The 17,720-nt window shown below is 42.0% G+C and overlaps 1 protein-coding gene across 2 annotated transcripts in view; it reads left to right on the plus strand.

The window, feature by feature from the left end:
• The window catches only part of GALNT18 (polypeptide N-acetylgalactosaminyltransferase 18), a 199,754-nt gene that overhangs the window by 144,112 nt on the left and 37,922 nt on the right, over nucleotides 1-17,720 (plus strand). Inside the window, exons 7-9 of one of the 2 annotated variants that reach the window (XM_062494436.1) lie at nucleotides 2,595-2,780; nucleotides 6,714-6,851; nucleotides 10,943-11,038. In XM_062494436.1, the coding sequence (XP_062350420.1) occupies nucleotides 2,595-2,780; nucleotides 6,714-6,851; nucleotides 10,943-11,038 (420 nt within the window). The remainder of the gene's footprint in view (nucleotides 1-2,594; nucleotides 2,781-6,713; nucleotides 6,852-10,942; nucleotides 11,039-17,720) is intronic. The other variant, XM_062494438.1, reaches the window with a different exon arrangement.

The raw sequence follows: 17,720 nt of genomic DNA on the forward strand, positions 1-17,720 counted from the left end.
GAGTGCTGCAGCTAATTTCTGTGGATTTTAGGAGACTATGGCTTGGAAACAGTATGGTTTTGAAACTATTTAATGCAATTTAGCAGTTCTGTATTGATAGCTAATTAGTTGATAGAAATTAAGTAGTGTTTGAAAACAGAACAAAGACTGACAGTGTCTGGAGAAAGGAGTGGCCACTGGAATTGATTAATTGGTGTTTATTTGGGTAGTGGGTAATTCTTATTTGCAAACTCTGTTAAAGACTTGGTCATCTCAGGTTTTTTTCTGAAAACATCTCACTTCATTATAAAGTGAAATCAGAGTTTCCCAATAACTGAATCAATGCTAAAATTATCAATTACTCTGCTCTTCTGGATTTCAGTTCCTAGAAATTTGCTTGGAAATTCAGCTTATTGTAGGCTGATTTTTTTGGCTCAACTTGTTGTCAAGATGGCATTGAGATGCAGCTCTGAAAATACCACAAAAGATTTGGTGTTCACTTGCTGCCTTGGCTCGAGGCCATCCCTGGCTGGAATGAGCAGAGGCTGGGCAGAGTACACAGTGAATGTGTTCTGTGAATTGTCATGTCCTGGGCTAACTTAGGACCATCTCTGCATCTTCCTCTTTTTTTATGATACTAATTTAGGCAGTGTACAGTGATTAACTCTGAAACCATTTATAGCTTCGTGTCCATGCTGTACTAAGAAATGACTTGTACTGAAAGCAGGCATTGTGGGGGCATAGCCTGGTGGTACTTCACATTTAATCTTTTTTAGAAGATGTAGCTGGATGTTAGCTGTAACAGTTAATTTATAATTAACTGTTTGACAAACAGGGATTTTTTTTTATGATTATTTTGATCATTTGGATTTTTGAGCATTTTGATCATTTTTGTTTGATCATTAAATTGGATTGCCCACTTAATATGATATTTAGAAAGACAGGACACAAATGTTGTTTCCAGATTATTTTTTCTTGTGCCAGATCAATTGCATATTTATTTTTAAGTATTTATGATCATCTCAGTTTTGCCCTGATTTGGATGATGGTTATGTTTATTTACTCTAGAGGTCTTTCGGGTTCTGGACACAGAGATGTGTTGAAGTCTTTTCAGCTCCCTTTTTCACTGTGCAGCAGGTTCAGGGTTAGCTCCCTTTGCACAGAGCTCTGCAAACCAGGGCTCTATCTTTTCTCCCAGCATATGTTGAATGCAATTAGGCACCAGTTCAGAAAAAGCTTTGTAAACATTCTGAATTCATGCCACATTTTCTGGTCTCAAGAGCTGCCAAATGCCTAAATGCTGTATTCTAGCCAGATGTCTAAATATATAAAATGAATGACTGAATGAAGTGCGTCCTTAGAAGAGCATATGCCTATAGGGTGGACAGATCTGAGGGGGCTGAGACCAGCTCCAGAACAGGATGTTCTGCCAGCCCACATCCCTGGCCACCAGAAGGGAGAGAAGAACATGATCCCCTGGAGGAACATACAAGGGAGGAGCACCCTGGCACTGAGTTTTTGCTCTCTTAGTATGAGGTACCCAGCCTCAGGAGTCTCTGCTGGCAGCATCATAAGGCAAACTCTGTCACTTCTCAGTGAGTACACCTGTCTCTGGGACACCCAGGCACTTGTTCAGCAGGATCAAGCACCTTGGCTACATCTGGGCTTTCACCTGAGCAGCATGCACTCAGCCATTATGAATGGGCTGCCTTGATCTTCTTAGGAAGTTTACATAATGCAAGGCACACAGAAAAAGAGCTGCTGTGTAAAATAACTCATGTACTTCACTGACTCTTAAGTTTGCCAAAGTGCCTTTCTCTTTTGTTGAAAGCAGAAAGACTAAATCAGAAATGAAAGCAATAATTATGACGAATGTTGCGTACTTTAGCTCAGTTGTGGTAGTGGGGAAAACTGAAATCTGTTTGACCACATAGAGTAACCTACATAAGAAATCTACTATGAGAGTAGTTTGTTGTAGTAGTAGTAGTAGTAGTAGTAGTAGTAGTAGTAGTGATGATGAAAGTGTTCACACAACATCTTCATTAGGCAGTCTCAGTCTTCATCTCTCCTCGAGAGGAATAGACCTGGTCCTTCGTCAACCATGTTTAAAGCAAAGCTTAAGGTGCATTTCTATTCCTCATCTTCATAAGATCTGAAACTTCAGTGGTCTCAAAAAGCTGGTTGGCTGAGTTTTCCTGTTAAGGCAAGCTGCCTAGTTTGAGATTCTGGGTAGCGCATGTATGGTCTGGTGTGGACTGTGCAGAACCTCAGAGAAGAGTCTTGCAAGGCTTGAAACTTGAACCAGGTGTTACTGTTTTGAATGTCCCGTAAATAAATTCATTAATAATCTCGAGAACAGCTGAATTGACCCAGGCAGAGTGCGGTGAGAGGCTACTGGTAATGTAGAAACTCTGTGGTAAGGTTAAGTAGCAAAAATAATTCATGGTAAGGCACGGTAAAAGCTCTCCACTCACAACCTCTGTGTAGTCCAGCAAGTCGTGAGTGGTTATTCTCCTTTGTAACAATGAAATAGAACAGCTCCAGTGTTTGATGGAGGTCGGCAGCGGTGTAGGGAGTTGTCCCTAGCAGAATGTCCTTTGCTTTTTCCCTGCCAGGTGTGGCAGTGTGGGGGGAGTGTTGAGGTCCTGCCCTGCTCCAGGATTGCCCACATTGAGAGAGCACACAAGCCCTACACGGAGGATCTGACTGCCCACGTCCGCAGGAACGCGCTCAGGGTGGCTGAGGTGTGGATGGACGAGTTTAAGAGCCACGTCTACATGGCCTGGAACATACCCCAGGAGGTGAGTCACACGCCAGCACTGCCAGACTTTGCCTTTAGATCCTTTGGGGTTTGGTTCCTGCCCCGAATTCTGATTTCTTTGGTAGGATTTTATTTGTAAGTATGTGTTTATGTCTCACACACAGGCATATGCCTACACATACACAATTGCATATGAGGATATATATATATATATATATATATATATATATATATGTAGTTGTGTCTTACTCTGGAATAATATTTTTGTCTTTAGGTTACTTAAAAATTAATTTTTTGTCAAGCTTATTCTCTTCACTGGTGACTCTCCATGGATATTTTAAACTAGTAGCTGTAGAAATATGGGGGGGGGAAAAAACCCATAAAATCTACATTGCACATCTTAATTTGAATTTGAGTCTCCTGTTCACCATTACAGAGCACTATAATTCCACCAGATTTGTGAGGAGAGATCTGCCAGGGGATGTTGGCATCTATCAATGCAAGTGTGGAGTGTCTGATAAGTACTGCACATCAGAGTGAGGGTGGCTGCTGGGTGTCATGACATGCTGCAGAATCTTGTTGCAAGTCCCCAGTGGACTTGTTGTCCTGATTTCTTTTCCATGGGTGGGCACTGTTTGTTCCGTTGTATTGAGGAGATGACGTCAGATGGCCAGAGTCAGAGTTCTGTTTGATTTTAGCTGTTATTCATTCCTGTAGTCAATGGTGTTTAATGTGTGAACAGCTGTGAGCTAAAGGGCTCAGAGCAATGGGACTCTGCTTACTCAGAATCTGTGGGGAGAGATTGTTTCCACCTAGAAACTGGAAAGCATGGCTCTGTTGAATTTGGAGTTTAACTTGGAGAAGAGCTCTCATAATCACAGCAAAAGCAAAAACAGTCTAGACTTAAATTAAAGGGTAGATTAGCTTTTCTTTAATAAAATTTCTCTGATTTGACAGCATTTCAGAGAAACTGGTTTTGCTTCAATTTCTGTGTCAAGAAATAAAATGCTGTACTTCTCCTTCAGTTTAATTAGAAGAAAATAGTAGAAACTAAAGATCAGCTAAATACATGAATTCTGATGTTGGTTCAGCTGCTCTCAATGGCTTCTTGCATCTCATATGATAAAAACTAGATAATTTTGTCAAAGAGGGGCAGTCATTGTCCTATTTTTAGGTTGCAGCATTAGCCACATTATTTGCTATGACCATGATATAGGAAAGGACTTTTCTGAAAGTCTCATGTTCACAGAATCCAAGCTGCCTTCCCTGTTTTGTGTAGTTGCGCAGCATTCCATGCAAGAATAAAGACATTTCTGCACTGGATAAGGTTACTTACTTTATGTCAAAGCAATTCCAAATTAATTTTATTTACGATCACCCTGGTAGATTTAAATTTCAGTTTCTATTTCATATTGTTTCATATTTTCTCAAAGATTGGTTGATCTTCATTGATTGATCCAAGTTTTGGCTGTTTAACTTGCAAACATAACATGAACACAAAACTTAGAAATTCCTGTTCCTAACGAGGATGTACAGTACTATACACTGATTTGCATCATATTCATCCAGATGTGATGGTGGTGTTGCCTAATCTTGTGCAAATTTGAGATCAAATTCATAAAGACTGCAAAGATAAATTACAACTGGACAACTACAGGAGGAACTCTCTATGTGGAACCTAATGAATACTGGTAATGGACTGTGTAGGTAGTAGAAATATATTTAGTTACAATAGTCAGAACTTTGAATGAAATGTGTTATTCCAAAATGTTAAACATGGGACCTGACTTCTTCCATGGAAGAGTTCCCAGATCTCTGAGAAGTCAGATGTTTCCAAAGGTTTGTGTCTTTGGGAGATTAATAATAATAATAATAATAGTAATAATAATAGGAGTCAGACTCATTTTGCAGTGTGCTGTGACTGCCCTCTTGGGATCTCTGTGGGCTTCTCTCTGAAGTACTGAGGGCTTCAAATGGAGACCTCTGCTGCCATGGTGACTTCTGCATCATTGGCTCTTGGATAAATAGATTCAGAAACATACTTGAAACCCTGAGGAAAGATTCTTCAAGTCCCAGAATCACAAACTGTCTTTCCCTTCTGTTTTTTTTGTTTGTTTGTTTGTTTTTGTTGTTGTTTGTTTGTTTGTTTGTTGTTTTGGTTTGGTTTGGGGCTTTCTGTTTTGTTTAGTGGGGTCTTTCTGTTTGTTTGTTTTTTGTTGTTTTTGTTTTGTTTTGGTTTTTTGGTTTTTTTTCCTCATCACATGCTCAGCTTTGGGGAACACAGTCTGCTGGTGGTGGTGATACAGGCAGTGTGCTACATGTGAGCTGTTTTTCTTCTCCAGCTGCACAGAAGTATGTGATTACTGAGGCTCTTGATGCCCTTTCTTACACGGTGAACTGGGAGGGAGCGGGCACTGATGCCTGCAGGGCTGCAGAGGAAGGATTTGGGAGGCAGTGGACCATTTAGCACTTGATCCCAGAAGCCCTGTTAATGCCTGAAGTGGAATGGCTGTGTGCTGGCAGCCTCCTTTCCTTTCTCAGCGTGGCAGATACCCTGGCAGGTGCAGCCAGAGTGGTGCACGAGCAGGATTTGTGCACCAGATCCACTGATTGTCTTTCAGCACTCTTTATTTAGTCACTCGCTGCAAAACTCAGAAAAACATTGCCTCTTAAGGAGAAGTTCCACTGAAAGTTTTACAAATTATGTAGGGCTTGAGAAGGGGAGTCACCATTTTTTAAATTGTTATGTCTGATCTGTGTATGCCAGATCAGTTTCCTACTTTTTAGCATACTTTGCTAATGTGGAAGTCAGTTTTACCTTAGTTAGAAAATGCTTCCAAATTAAAATATGCTTGTTCCAGATTAGCATTAATTCAGTGCTTTGGAATGCAGTGGTTGTTTCAGCAGCTCAGAAATGTAGATACTTGTACAGATAACCTTTTTTTTCTGTAACTAAGAAAACTCAGTGCTTTCAATGATTTTTTTTTAAATCTTGTCTCATGGCTGACATAGTGTTTGGGGTATTTATGGCCCAGTAAAGGCTGTCATTTAAGGAGACGGATTATAAGATTTCCCTATGAAAATGTATTTATCCTGTGTTTTGCTCTGAGGCAAAAGTCGTAGAGCACAGTGCGGAGCAAAATGTCTCATTTTTCTACCTGTCAAGAGCAGCCACAGATTTGCACTTAGATCCCCCTCTAAAAATTCCTGCTGTGTGATTTTGATGTGATAAATTACTGATTTTTATATACAGCACCTTTATGACAGTCATGCTTTGTGATCTGCTCTTACAAAAAGTGCAAACTAGGTTAGCCAGAAATGTAAATGAGAATAAAAATTATGGGAGAGAATATTCAGCAATTGCTTTTAACAAAAATAACAACTTCTCTTTTTACATTACAAAAGAAGTTTAATAAGTGCTGTTTCAGAGAGGAGAGCAGAGCTTCTGCTCTTTGCAGTCAAGCAGTAACCCAGACTTCAGAAATAGCCAGAAAATGTCGCACGGTAATTATTGGGCCACAGTGGGACACCAGCAGTGCCCATGTTTCTAGGGCAGTTTGCTACTTCCTGCCAGCTTCTTTAGGATATGGGAAATGCTAGGAAGTTAAGAGAACAGCAGTGGTATTAGTTAGAAATTGGATCTAAACCCCACGGGAGTCAACAGGAGTGGTGCCATTGACCAAAGCAGGCTGTGAAAGAGACCCTGCCATGGTGACCTGTATCATGCGTAACTGGGGCACTTCTGGGGTGTCTGTGGGTAACACTTCACAACCAAAACCTGGTTACTGTCATCAGTAGAACCATGTTTGACACTTGGGGCTGGTGCTGTGCAGGGCATTGATGGTCCTGAAGGGTCCCTGATATCTCAGTTTATTCTATGATTCTGCAGTGAGGGAGTTCTGGGTATTTAGCTTACACAGAAGCATATCACTGATGTCTCTCTGGCTTCTTCTGCCCTTTGTTTCATGTGCAGGACTCCGGAATTGATATTGGTGATATTTCAGAGAGGAAGGCCCTAAGGAAAAAGCTCCAGTGCAAGACCTTCAGGTGGTATCTTGTCAGCGTGTACCCAGAAATGAGAATGTACTCAGATACCGTCGCCTACGGGGTGGTAAGGACCTTGTTTACATTTCCCATTGCACAAACCGGGGGTAGAAAGGTGTCATAGTGGAAATAATTAATGAACACAGCGCCTGACTCAAAGTGGAAGAATCAGATCAGTTTGGAGTCACTAGTTAAATAATACAGTTAGTTGACAGGGACGTTTGTGCTAAGGTACCCTGAACATTACCTTCCTCCCTGGTTTTTTGTTCTTTGTTTGCTTCATGGCTTGCATTCCACACAGAAATACTCAAGGCATGACTTTGCAGGCACATTAGAGCTGACAAGTTTGTGGCAGCAGGGGAATTGACAAAATAGACTCAGTATTTCAACTGCAACCTTCTGAAGATTGTAGCCAGATCTTTCCTTAGAATCATGGAGTCATTTAGGGTGGAAAGACCTTTGATCATCAGTCCAACTGTTAAAGGCTGATGTTTTCCCTTATTAAAACTTATAGCCATTTTAGGGAAATCCTGATCTACCCTAGGACAGGTACCACAGTCAAAGACTAACATTCCAAGTTAACCAAATCTCCCATAGCTAACCCATGTATAAAGCACCTCTAGAGAGGTTCTTCCCACAGAAAGTGTAGCTAATCCATGCATTTTGGGCTCAGCATTACTTGTAGTGCCTGTGTCTGTGTTGCAATCACACTTAAGTTGCACGGTGCTAATTCAGGAAGAAGCAATTCTTGCTTCTCAGAAACTGGCAGGGCCCCAAACAGAGAGGGCAGGTGTGCATGGCATTGAAGGTGAGCAGAGTAAATTAACACAGGCCCATAATAAGGTAGTAGACCTAGGATGTCCTTTTACATTCTCTTCTGGTGTCATTTTCACAAAAATTGATTCCCGTGAATTATATTTTTCTTCTTGCATGACAATCCTAATTAGAAAATGTGAGAGCAGATCATACAAGTGGAAGGTTTGTCTTCAGACATTCCTCTTCAGAGGCAAAGCTGAGCTGTGCAGTTGGCCAATGTGGCTCTGGAAGAGCCCTGAGGGTGCCATGGAGCAGCGGCTGTGTTGTGGCAGATGAAGGGATTTTGGACATCCTGTGAAGTGCCAGGGCCCCTGTGAGGATCAGCTAAAGGAACTGTGCTGGCTTTTCATGCAGTCACACAGGAACAGCACTTCCAGCAAAGGTTCAGGACATTGCTAAAGGCATGAGGGAATGGTTACCTTCCAGACCAGTTCAGAACAATGCCAGAATCACACATGAAGTCCTCCAGTGTGTGAGGAGCCTCTGCCACACACCGTGGAATTGCCCTTGTGATATCATGGCCCAAGTGTGGAGTTTCCTGAGGGGAAGGAGGCATAGCATCTAACCAGGGCATGGATCTGCTTGTAGGTGGCTCTGGGTAAAAAAGTCTTTTCAGGTAGAAGTGATACAATATAAGTAAAGGAAGGGCACTGGAAGAGCTGAAGTACTCCTCTCAGGATCAACTCCACATTGTGTGAGTGAAAATGAAAATCAGCAACAGTTATTTTATACTCAGCTGAGAGATTTTCATCAACCAAAAAAATGGAAGAGTTTTTTACTGAAGTACTGAACACAGTGGTCAGCCTGGAGAAGAGAAAGCTTTAGGGAGATCTTAGAGCAACCTTCCAGTACCTAAAGAGAGCTGGAGAGGGACTTTTCACAGGGATGTATAGTGAGAGGACAAGAGGGAACAGCTATAAACTGAAAAAAGGCAGGCTTAAATGAGATATTTGGAAGAAATTCTTTACTCTAAGGTGGTGAGGCACTGGCAGAGATTGCCCAGAGAGATCATGGACTCTTTGTCCCTGTGGAGGTGCTTGAGACCGGGATGGATGGGTCTTTGAGTAACCTGGTCGGGTGGAAGTTGTCCTAGCCCATGGCAGAGGGGCTGCAACTGGACAATCTTTAATGTGTTCTCCAAGCCAAGCCATTCTGTGATCCTGTGATTTAGGTGTTGCCCAATAATTCCCATGATTATCATCAGCTGAGAGAGATGGGGGAGCAGGCCCTCTTTGTACCATCCCAAGTGAAATTGTGGACAGCTCTGGCAACAGATTAAGAGGGAGTGTTTTTTGAAACACACAGCTCACTATTTTATGAAATCCTGTTGTAGGACAGAAGATTAAGTGCCTCTATCCTTTTAGTGAAAGAATCACTTGGATGTCTAATACTCTTATGTGTCTGCTTTGCTGTTTGCTTGCACATCTTACAGCAGAGAAAGGTGTGATATTTCAAAGCAAGTCAGCTGCTTTCTGATTCTCTAAATGCTTCCATTCATCAACTGACTTCATTTTTTGGTAGAAAATAGCAATGCTGCTACTATAGCATTATCATAAATTTAAAAACAATCCTGACTAATTGAAAAAACTGTTGGAATGGGGGTAAAGTATAGGATATAGGCACCTACAGAGACACCCCACATATTTATTTACTTCCTGAATCCTACATTTCCTCGTGTTCTGTGAGAGGTAGGGAAATAGTTGCATCATTCAGGTCTAGCTTATGCTGTGGCATATAGCTAGGGTTGGAGCTGGTGGCAGAGTAAATATTTGGGAAGCACATTTCTTCCTGAATTGTGTAGTAACCTCCTATTTAGAAGAAAGCAATGTCACTGGGCCAAATGCTGTTGTACTCAGTGTAACAGTAATTACTTCTGGGTTTCAGCACAGGGATTGTCTCTTGTATTTCGGATTGTTGTTAAGTCTTGGTAGGCTAATATTGCATAACTCAGGTTAATTGTTGGTTGCCACAAAGCCACTAGATTTTGTGAAGTGATCATTCCTGAGAACTGGGGCCTCAGGTTTTGAAACAGCATTATTAGTCAACAGGTCAGTGGCTGCTTTGTCGCTGGTTTTTTTGCTTCCTTTATTATGGGGATTGTTGTGGAAAAATTTATAACGTTAGCACTAGGACAAGCGTTAGGATTAGAGTTTCTGGGAGAGGTTTTGAAAACACAAAGGTAGTGATAGACCCAGGCATGAATTAATAGAGCTGATATTTATCATTGGTTTGGATAGAGAAGGGTGCTTAGACATGTGTTTGTGATTGGAGTCATGGCTATGGTTGCATTATGAATGAGAACTAGAAAGCTTTGAGAGAGATTTTATGTAATCCTCAAGGCTTTAATTCTTGAGAGTAATGCTAGTATTGATATCTAATGCATATTTTCTCTTTAATGTTGAGATGCATCCTGTCCATTACTGGATTTAGAGTTAGGTTTGGAGTTGGAAGTCTTGCAGAGTTGATGGTTTCAGTTTTATTCACTGCCTGGTTTCAGCCTGTGGCTTGTCCACTCTTATATGCTAGTGCAGTTCCAGGCTTCCTTTCCAAAGGTCTGAGTTTGCTTTCCTCAGAAGAGGCCCCTGTTAACCATGGCTGGTTGCAAACCACATCTGCACTCCACCAGGCTGTTGTGTCTGCTGTTCTCTGAGCCAGTCTTACACGTCTGCACACATCCATGGGTGTGCAGCACACATCTCTGTCCTCACTCTGAACAGACCTCCCAGCTACCTGTGCTCCTTCATTTAGTGCTTAACTTCCAGAAAACTGTCTCAGCATTGCCCATGTTTTTCACAGGGCTTTGTGCTTGCCAGGGCCAGGTACTTTGCAGTCTGTTCATTGCTGTGCTGGGTTAGCCCAGAACAGTCAGGGCAGATGGTGCGTAACAATTGCCCTGAAGTCTCCAGGTGTCAGCTCTAAGCAGTTTTTTAAATTATTTCCAGAAATCAGACGACTTTTCTGAGCAATTCTTGAAAGCTGTTTAACACCTCATCTATCTTGCTCAGCATGATAAATTCAGGTTCTGTATATGGTATGTTCCAGAGATTAGATATTTTTAAAATATTTATTTAAAAACTATTGTTATCTCTGAAGGCATTTTGAAATATACCCTGCCTGAAATTTTGTGCAACATTATTGAAATCAGTGGTGCTAGATTATCTGCAAAGGAGAATTTAGTCCAGGTGCTTTTTTCCTTAAGACCTTCACTGCAACATATTTTAATTTTGCCTATTTCCTTCCTCAACTATGTATGATTTATTTTTTCAAAGAAAAGAAAGTAATCACACCATCTTTTTCTCATGTAAAACTTGCTTGATTTCTTTTTCTTTCTGTTTATTTTAGCTGCAGAATTCCCTGAAAAGTGATTTGTGCCTTGATCAAGGGCCAGACACAGAGAATATCCCAATCATGTATATCTGCCACGGAATGACACCACAGGTTAGTTTGTCTAATGATCTCTGATTTTTCTGCTGCTGTCAGCAGATTGTGTGGGAGGAACCATCTTGTACCTGTCATTGTTTCCCTGCAACAATTCCTCACTAAGGTGTTTAGTAGCTCTTTCACAGAGAGACAGCATTATTTCTGCTGTAAATTGAGAAGCACCGGTATAATAATGCTTTGACAAGGAAGTTGATTTACTCATTTTGAAAGAATTTAAGGAATGTGAGAGCCAGCACTGGCCCAGATGTGCTGATAAAAGCTTTCATTTCTGATCCTTGACTGTACATGTCATAAGAATGAAGCAATGCATTTGAAAACATTTTGCATATGCACGTAGGTATACTCACAGTTTATTTATGCATTATCTGAAGCAATGTGGTTTTTTACTTTATATATTTACTGTGTCATTTCCACAAATGTGAAATGTGCAGCCATCTTCTTCACACCATACAACTGAGTCAAATTCCAAACCCTGTTCTTGTTAAAACCCCTCCTCTAAATCTCCTTTTTTTCTTTCTCTGCTGTTGTCCTGTTACTCTAGTATTTGCCAAAGACTCGAATTACCAAAACCTTTCCATTTGCCTACATAACAGCTGGATTTACTAACTTGGTAGACAAGAGGGTTAAGACCTGTTGTCTCCCTAGCCAAGTACATGGGTTTAAGTGAAAGGATTTTGAGGCAAATCTTGACAGGAAAAATAACCTTGTATGGCCTAGGAACATGCTGGTCAAAGACACATGTGCAAATTATTTAACCCTAAAAATAGCATATGCAAAAATGACATGAAGGAAATGAATATACTTGTGGGGGAGTGACTGGAGAAACTGAAAAATCCCTCCAGTTTGAATGATTTTTTTTTTACCTAAGTTTTATGTTTGCTTTCTGGAAAGGGCCTTACAGCACTGCCCCCTATGTAGTTATGGAATGTGTTTTTACCCAGGAGCTGTCAGGTACCTGGCTTGACTATACAGCAAATCAGTATCTCAGAAATAAGCCCAGAGCAGCAGGGTGGTCTTGTCCCCTGTGCCTGGACCTCGGAGTGAGCTGCAAACATGAAAACAACTGCAGACATGAGTTTGGGGAGGTGCAGACAGTCTCCACTTACCTGCCCTGCTGCAGCTTGTTCTGCACTGGCTGCCTTCACTGAGAGCCTGATCACTAGCAGTACTGATCACTAGTGGTAGTGCTGGAGTAAATTATGAATAATGGAGGCAGAAATAGCTGAAAACCCCTTCCATCAGACTCACTCATTGCATGGGCTGTGCCTTATTTGTCACACAGTGATGTGGGAACCACAGTTTGCCTGCAGGAGGTTTGCAGAGGAGCTGTGCAATTCACCCCCGAGCCAGAGCCATTATTCCTCATCCCCTGGGAGGGCACCATGACTGATGGCACATCATCTGTGAGAAAACACACTGCAGGCATGCCTGCAAATTCCAATTAGAAACTTCACATATAGTGGAGAGACAAACAACAGTAACAGAAGTCACTTCAATTAGTGCAGTTGGGTATTCACCCAACTACCTTTGAATGTCAGCTCAAATTTCTCTATTAATGAGATACCAGCAAACAAATACAGAGGGGAAAGTGGCAAGGGAAACTTTCCTTGACAAGACTCTGCTCCTTCATAATTAACATATTGTGTCTCCTCCCCATTACTATGCATTTCATCTTGTAACTAGTGTTAAAAACAACATCCAGAAGGGCCCAAATTTGGGTAAGATCCCATTAATGACTGATAGTTTTTTCAAAAACAGAACTACACTTTTTCTATGTTAGGGATTATAGTATTAAGAGGAAAAGAACTAACAAACATCTCAGAATACTTCCATGAGATTCCCACTGCAATGGTCCTTCTCCTGCTTAAGCAGAGCTGCAGCCCAGCCATGTACTTTTTCTGTTGCATGTTGGAAGTACTTGTATAAATATTCCTTTTAATCTTGGTGATCTTGCCAGTAGCCACAGAGGATTCTGGTAAGATGATAATTTTATTCTAGTAGTGGTGAAATGCTGTATAAAGGGGCGCATTTTTCCCACCTGGCAGTCCTTGCCAAACAGATTAGTGCCCTGATCCAGGACTGCCTGGCTGAGTGGTGCTGCTCTCAGGTCAGGTTCAAAGTTTTTCTGTTGCAGTTATTCCATTTACAGTTTTATTGCTGCCACCACTTGGCACACTTGCATCTAGATGTGCAATAATATATCTGACTGCCAGGAACCAGTCCCTCATATGCAGTTAAATAGCTATTTTTAGTTACTACTACATCTCCTCTTTTAAATTGGGTAACTTCCTTTTCTTTTCCCCCACTAACTGCTTTTAGGTGTTTTTGAATTTTCATCTTTTTGCATGAGAAGTGGCTTAGATAAGGTGTTTGACATCAAGGAATTGTTTTACAATCATAGCTGCAGCTACTGTTTCCTTTTAATATCTTTTATATAGGAAAGAAATCATCAAAGTCAATAGAAAGAGAAATGCATACCTGACATTAAAATTTCACGCTCCATTTTTTAGACAGTATCAAAAACATCATGTGTAGATTCATAATTAAAAGCAGTAGAAAATGGCAAGGAAAAAATATTCGTAAAATGTTGCAGTGAAATGGTCAGCAGTATATCTTCCCATGGTGTTTCAGTTTCATTTTAAATAGAATCAGGATTAGTGATGGTAAGACTTCGGTGATTCAGATTTCCAAACCTTTCCCCAGTCCATTCTGTGTCTACTGTAACTAATATTGGCATGTTCAGAGTTCATTCCTGAAGTATCTTGGAATGCTTTATAACTGTGTTTTAGATAGAGAAACTGATGCAAATATTATATGTGGTTAAACACTGAATTGGAATGGAAAATCAACATATAATCTGTCCATTTCTGTAGTCCTCTGATGCTTCAAATGTGAAAGAATTCCTCACAGCAGGGTGTTTGGCTTGGCCTGAAAAGACAGAAGGCAGTTGAAGAACTGGAATCTGTGATTTAGTGTGTTTCCTACACTCCCTCCATCTTCAGAGGGTGCCTTCCAGGGCAGCTGTACTTTGTGCTGGTCCCCAGGAGCCTGGACACTTCAGGGGTTAGGGTACCATTCAGTGAGCAGAGCAACTCAAATGTTCAACTCGTGGCAAAAACCAAAAGGGTGATGATCCTGCAATGCACTCCCATGAATTTAAGGGAAGCATTGCTATTCCTTTACCTGTAGTAAGAATGAATTCATTACAAAATGCTGCCCAGATAATTAGAGTTTCTGTTGAGAGCATCTTTGTCTAAGTGTTGGCATCTGAACATCTGAACACAGCTGCCTAAGTAGCTCACCCTCCACTGATTCTGTTGTAAGAGTATTTCTCCAAAGGCATCACAACTTTCCATTCCTCCCTTGACACTCTCTGCCCAAACCAACACTTTCATTTCTGCTCCTCCTGTACAGCCACACACAGAGTGTTGTCATAACTGCCCAGACTCATCTGCAGGAACATCCCCATCACCCCTGAACCCCTGCTGCTGCTCTTGCAGCCACCACAGCACCAGGCAGCTGTTAGATGTGCACAGACCAAGCCATCAGGTGCTTTTGGTACCTCTGGTGTGCTGCTGGCCACTGTTTGTGAGGGGCTTTCAGTGCCTGTGACAGCCTGACACATCAAGCCTCTCCTTCTGTGCAGCTGCTTAGCATAGCTGGACAAAACCTGGCCTCTGCAACTGTTGAAACTGCCAAAAAAAGTAAATGCAGCATAGTTGCATGTAAAGCAACTCCATAAATAGTTATTTACGTGATTAATTATTACAGGTAAAATAGTTAACTACAGGAGTTAAACCAGGTTCCTACTACACTGCTTAGTGGTGGTAGAAGTCGTGTGGCTGTAATCACATAAGATCAACTCAGAGGCAAAACACAACAGCTCCCCATCAGAGTGGTGATAAAGAGAATCAGGAAAACTGAGAGATGAGGTGGTTTGTCAGTGAGAGGAGGTAAATGTGAAGGCAGAAGAACAGCTCTGGCAAAACAGTACCTAAAACAGAAAATTCATGTGAGTCTCTGGGAGTTTTGCTGAGGTGTTGTTTTTTGGTTTTGTTGTTTTTGTTGTTGTTGTTGGGGTTTTTGTTTGTTTGGTTTTTGTTTCTTGGGGTTTTTTTAAGTGGTTCATGTAGAAAAGGATAAAGGTTCTAATTCCTGAACTTGTTGAAGTAAAACAACAATTCAGTCGTACATTTAGAAGATCTATTTCCTGCTGTGCCCCTGTTGTGCATGGAAAAGATGGTTGTTGTAGTTGAAGCAGGTACATGCCCCAGGCCTGACTGCATTCCCTTCCTGACTCTGGGATCTGTCTGAGACTGGCTGTTTGTTGCTGTTTAAAACTGCTGTTTAACCAGGCCTGTAATCTTGAAGGCAGCCTGATGACAGCATGTCACTTGCATCAAAACTCCTCCTGAGTGATAGTTCAGAAGATGCTTTTATGAGAATGAAATGCCACATTATTAGAGACTTTACTGTAGAATAAATAAGTACTATCAATCAATGAAGTGATATTTTAAGTGCAGATTTACCTTGAAAACTGCTTGTTACTGTAGGGATAATGGGCAGTTCTGTTCCCTTGTTCAATAGCTTCTGGCTCATATAGTTCTCAATTTATAAGCAGTTAAACCCCAAAGCTCATCCAGTGATGTGAAAGTCAATAGAAACCCGATAGATTTTGAGGAATTCAAGTTGATGACCAGGGTCAGAAGACTAAATGGGGGGAATCACTAGAAAAGAAATGCAGATGAGAAGGGACACCCATTTACGTAATGTCATATTCTTGCAAGAGATTGCAGAACTGACACCAGAGACTGCAGTGTGAATTATTGCATCTCCACTGAAGGCAGTGGAATGGAGTCCTGCCAACAAATAAAGCTGTGCCGGCTCACACTGTACAAGACTGACCTGAAAGTATAAAGTCTTCTAAGCCCCGTGTCCGAAGTACTGGGAGCAGTTGCAAAATCTCCCAGAAACTTCTAAAAACTCCTCGTATGGTTCATAAATATTTCTTTTGAAGTGTTTATCATATATATTTTTATAAAAGTTTGTTGTTTTCTTTGGTCAGATCTCTTAGCATGGTGATTGTTCGCACACAGATATTTTTCATACATTTCAGAAGATGTCTTCTGTTATTTAGAAGCTTGTTAAGTGTGTGTAAAACACCTAAGCATTGCAAACTGAGATTCTGTGCAAGAAAACAGTTTAACAGAAGGCCCCGTGTGCAACAGCTGCTGATTGTCGGGGCATAAGGAAGAAAACAACAAAGCCTGCACATGGATCAATGACTGGCCCTTCAGTGTTGAAAAATCACCACCCTGAAGTGCCTACAAATAAAAGCAATAAAACAATAGAAGCATTTCGGGCAGCCTTCTTTTTAGGCAGCAAAAGGGAGCAGAGCAGCTGTTCAGCAGCTCTCAGTGACACGAACACTCGGGGCTGGTGCTCACCTTTGTCCCGGAGGCGATGTTCCACACGTTCAGCAGCTGCGTGCAGGGTGCTGCTCTGGCACCTGTCCTTGCGAACACCTTGGGCTGAGCTGGGCAGTCCCTGCTTGGGGATGACCCTTTCCCGTGTGCAGACACACAGAGGGTTGTGCAGGACCCGAGCTGTACCAAACACCCAGTTCTGCCCTGCTGCAGGAGCTCTGCAGTGAGCACTCGCATTGTGACAGAGCAGGCAGCGTTGGGTTGGCAGCTGGATGATCCAGCCTCAGTCAGAGAGTTTTCCAGCCTCAATCAGAGAGTTTTCCAGCCTCAATCAGAGAGTTTTCCAGCCTCAGCCAGAGAGTTTTCCAGCCTCAATCAGAGAGTTTTCCAGCCTCAATCAGAGAGTTTTCCAGCCTCAGCCAGAGTTTCCCAGCCTCAGTCAGAGTTTCCCAGCCTCAATCAGAGTTTTCCAGCCTCAATCAGAGAGTTTTCCAGCCTCAATCAGAGAGTTTTCCAGTCTCAATCAGAGAGTTTTCCAGCCTCAGCCAGAGAGTTTTCCAGCCTCAATCAGAGAGTTTTCCAGCCTCAATCAGAGAGTTTTCCAGCCTCAGCCAGAGTTTCCCAGCCTCAGTCAGAGTTTCCCAGCCTCAATCAGAGTTTTCCAGCCTCAATCAGAGAGTTTTCCAGCCTCAATCAGAGAGTTTTCCAGTCTCAATCAGAGTTTCCCAGCCTCAGTCAGAGTTTCCCAGCCTCAGTCAGAGTTTCCCAGCCTCAATCAGAGTTTTCCAGCCTCAGCCAGAGAGTTTTCCATCCTCAGTCTGAGAGTTTCCCAGCCTCAGTCAGAGAGTTTTCCAGCCTCAATCAGAGAGTTTTCCAGCCTCAGTCAGAGAGTTTCCCAGCCTCAGTCAGAGAGTTTCCCAGCCTCAGTCAGAGTTTCCCAGCCTCAATCAGAGAGTTTTCCAGTGCCGGTGAAAAGCGGTGCTGTTGAATGTTTAGCTTGTGGATTTGGATGGAGGGATTTGCACACTCGTGTCTGCCCAGCTCCAGAGCTGTGTCGTTGTTGCCTTGCAGAGGCACTGTGACTCCCAGGGTGTGTGCTCCTCTTTTCCAGGGGCTCCCATTCCTCTGCACCCATCTCAGCTCTGACTCTAACTTTTATGTACATGCTTGGTTTCTGGGAGCAAGGATACCTTTCCACAATAAATAGCTGGGAGAGGGGTTTGCTTGGTTTGGGATTTTTGGGCTTTGTTGGG

This window comes from Cinclus cinclus, chromosome 6, assembly GCF_963662255.1.
Source record: "Cinclus cinclus chromosome 6, bCinCin1.1, whole genome shotgun sequence".
NCBI lineage: Eukaryota > Metazoa > Chordata > Aves > Passeriformes > Cinclidae > Cinclus > Cinclus cinclus.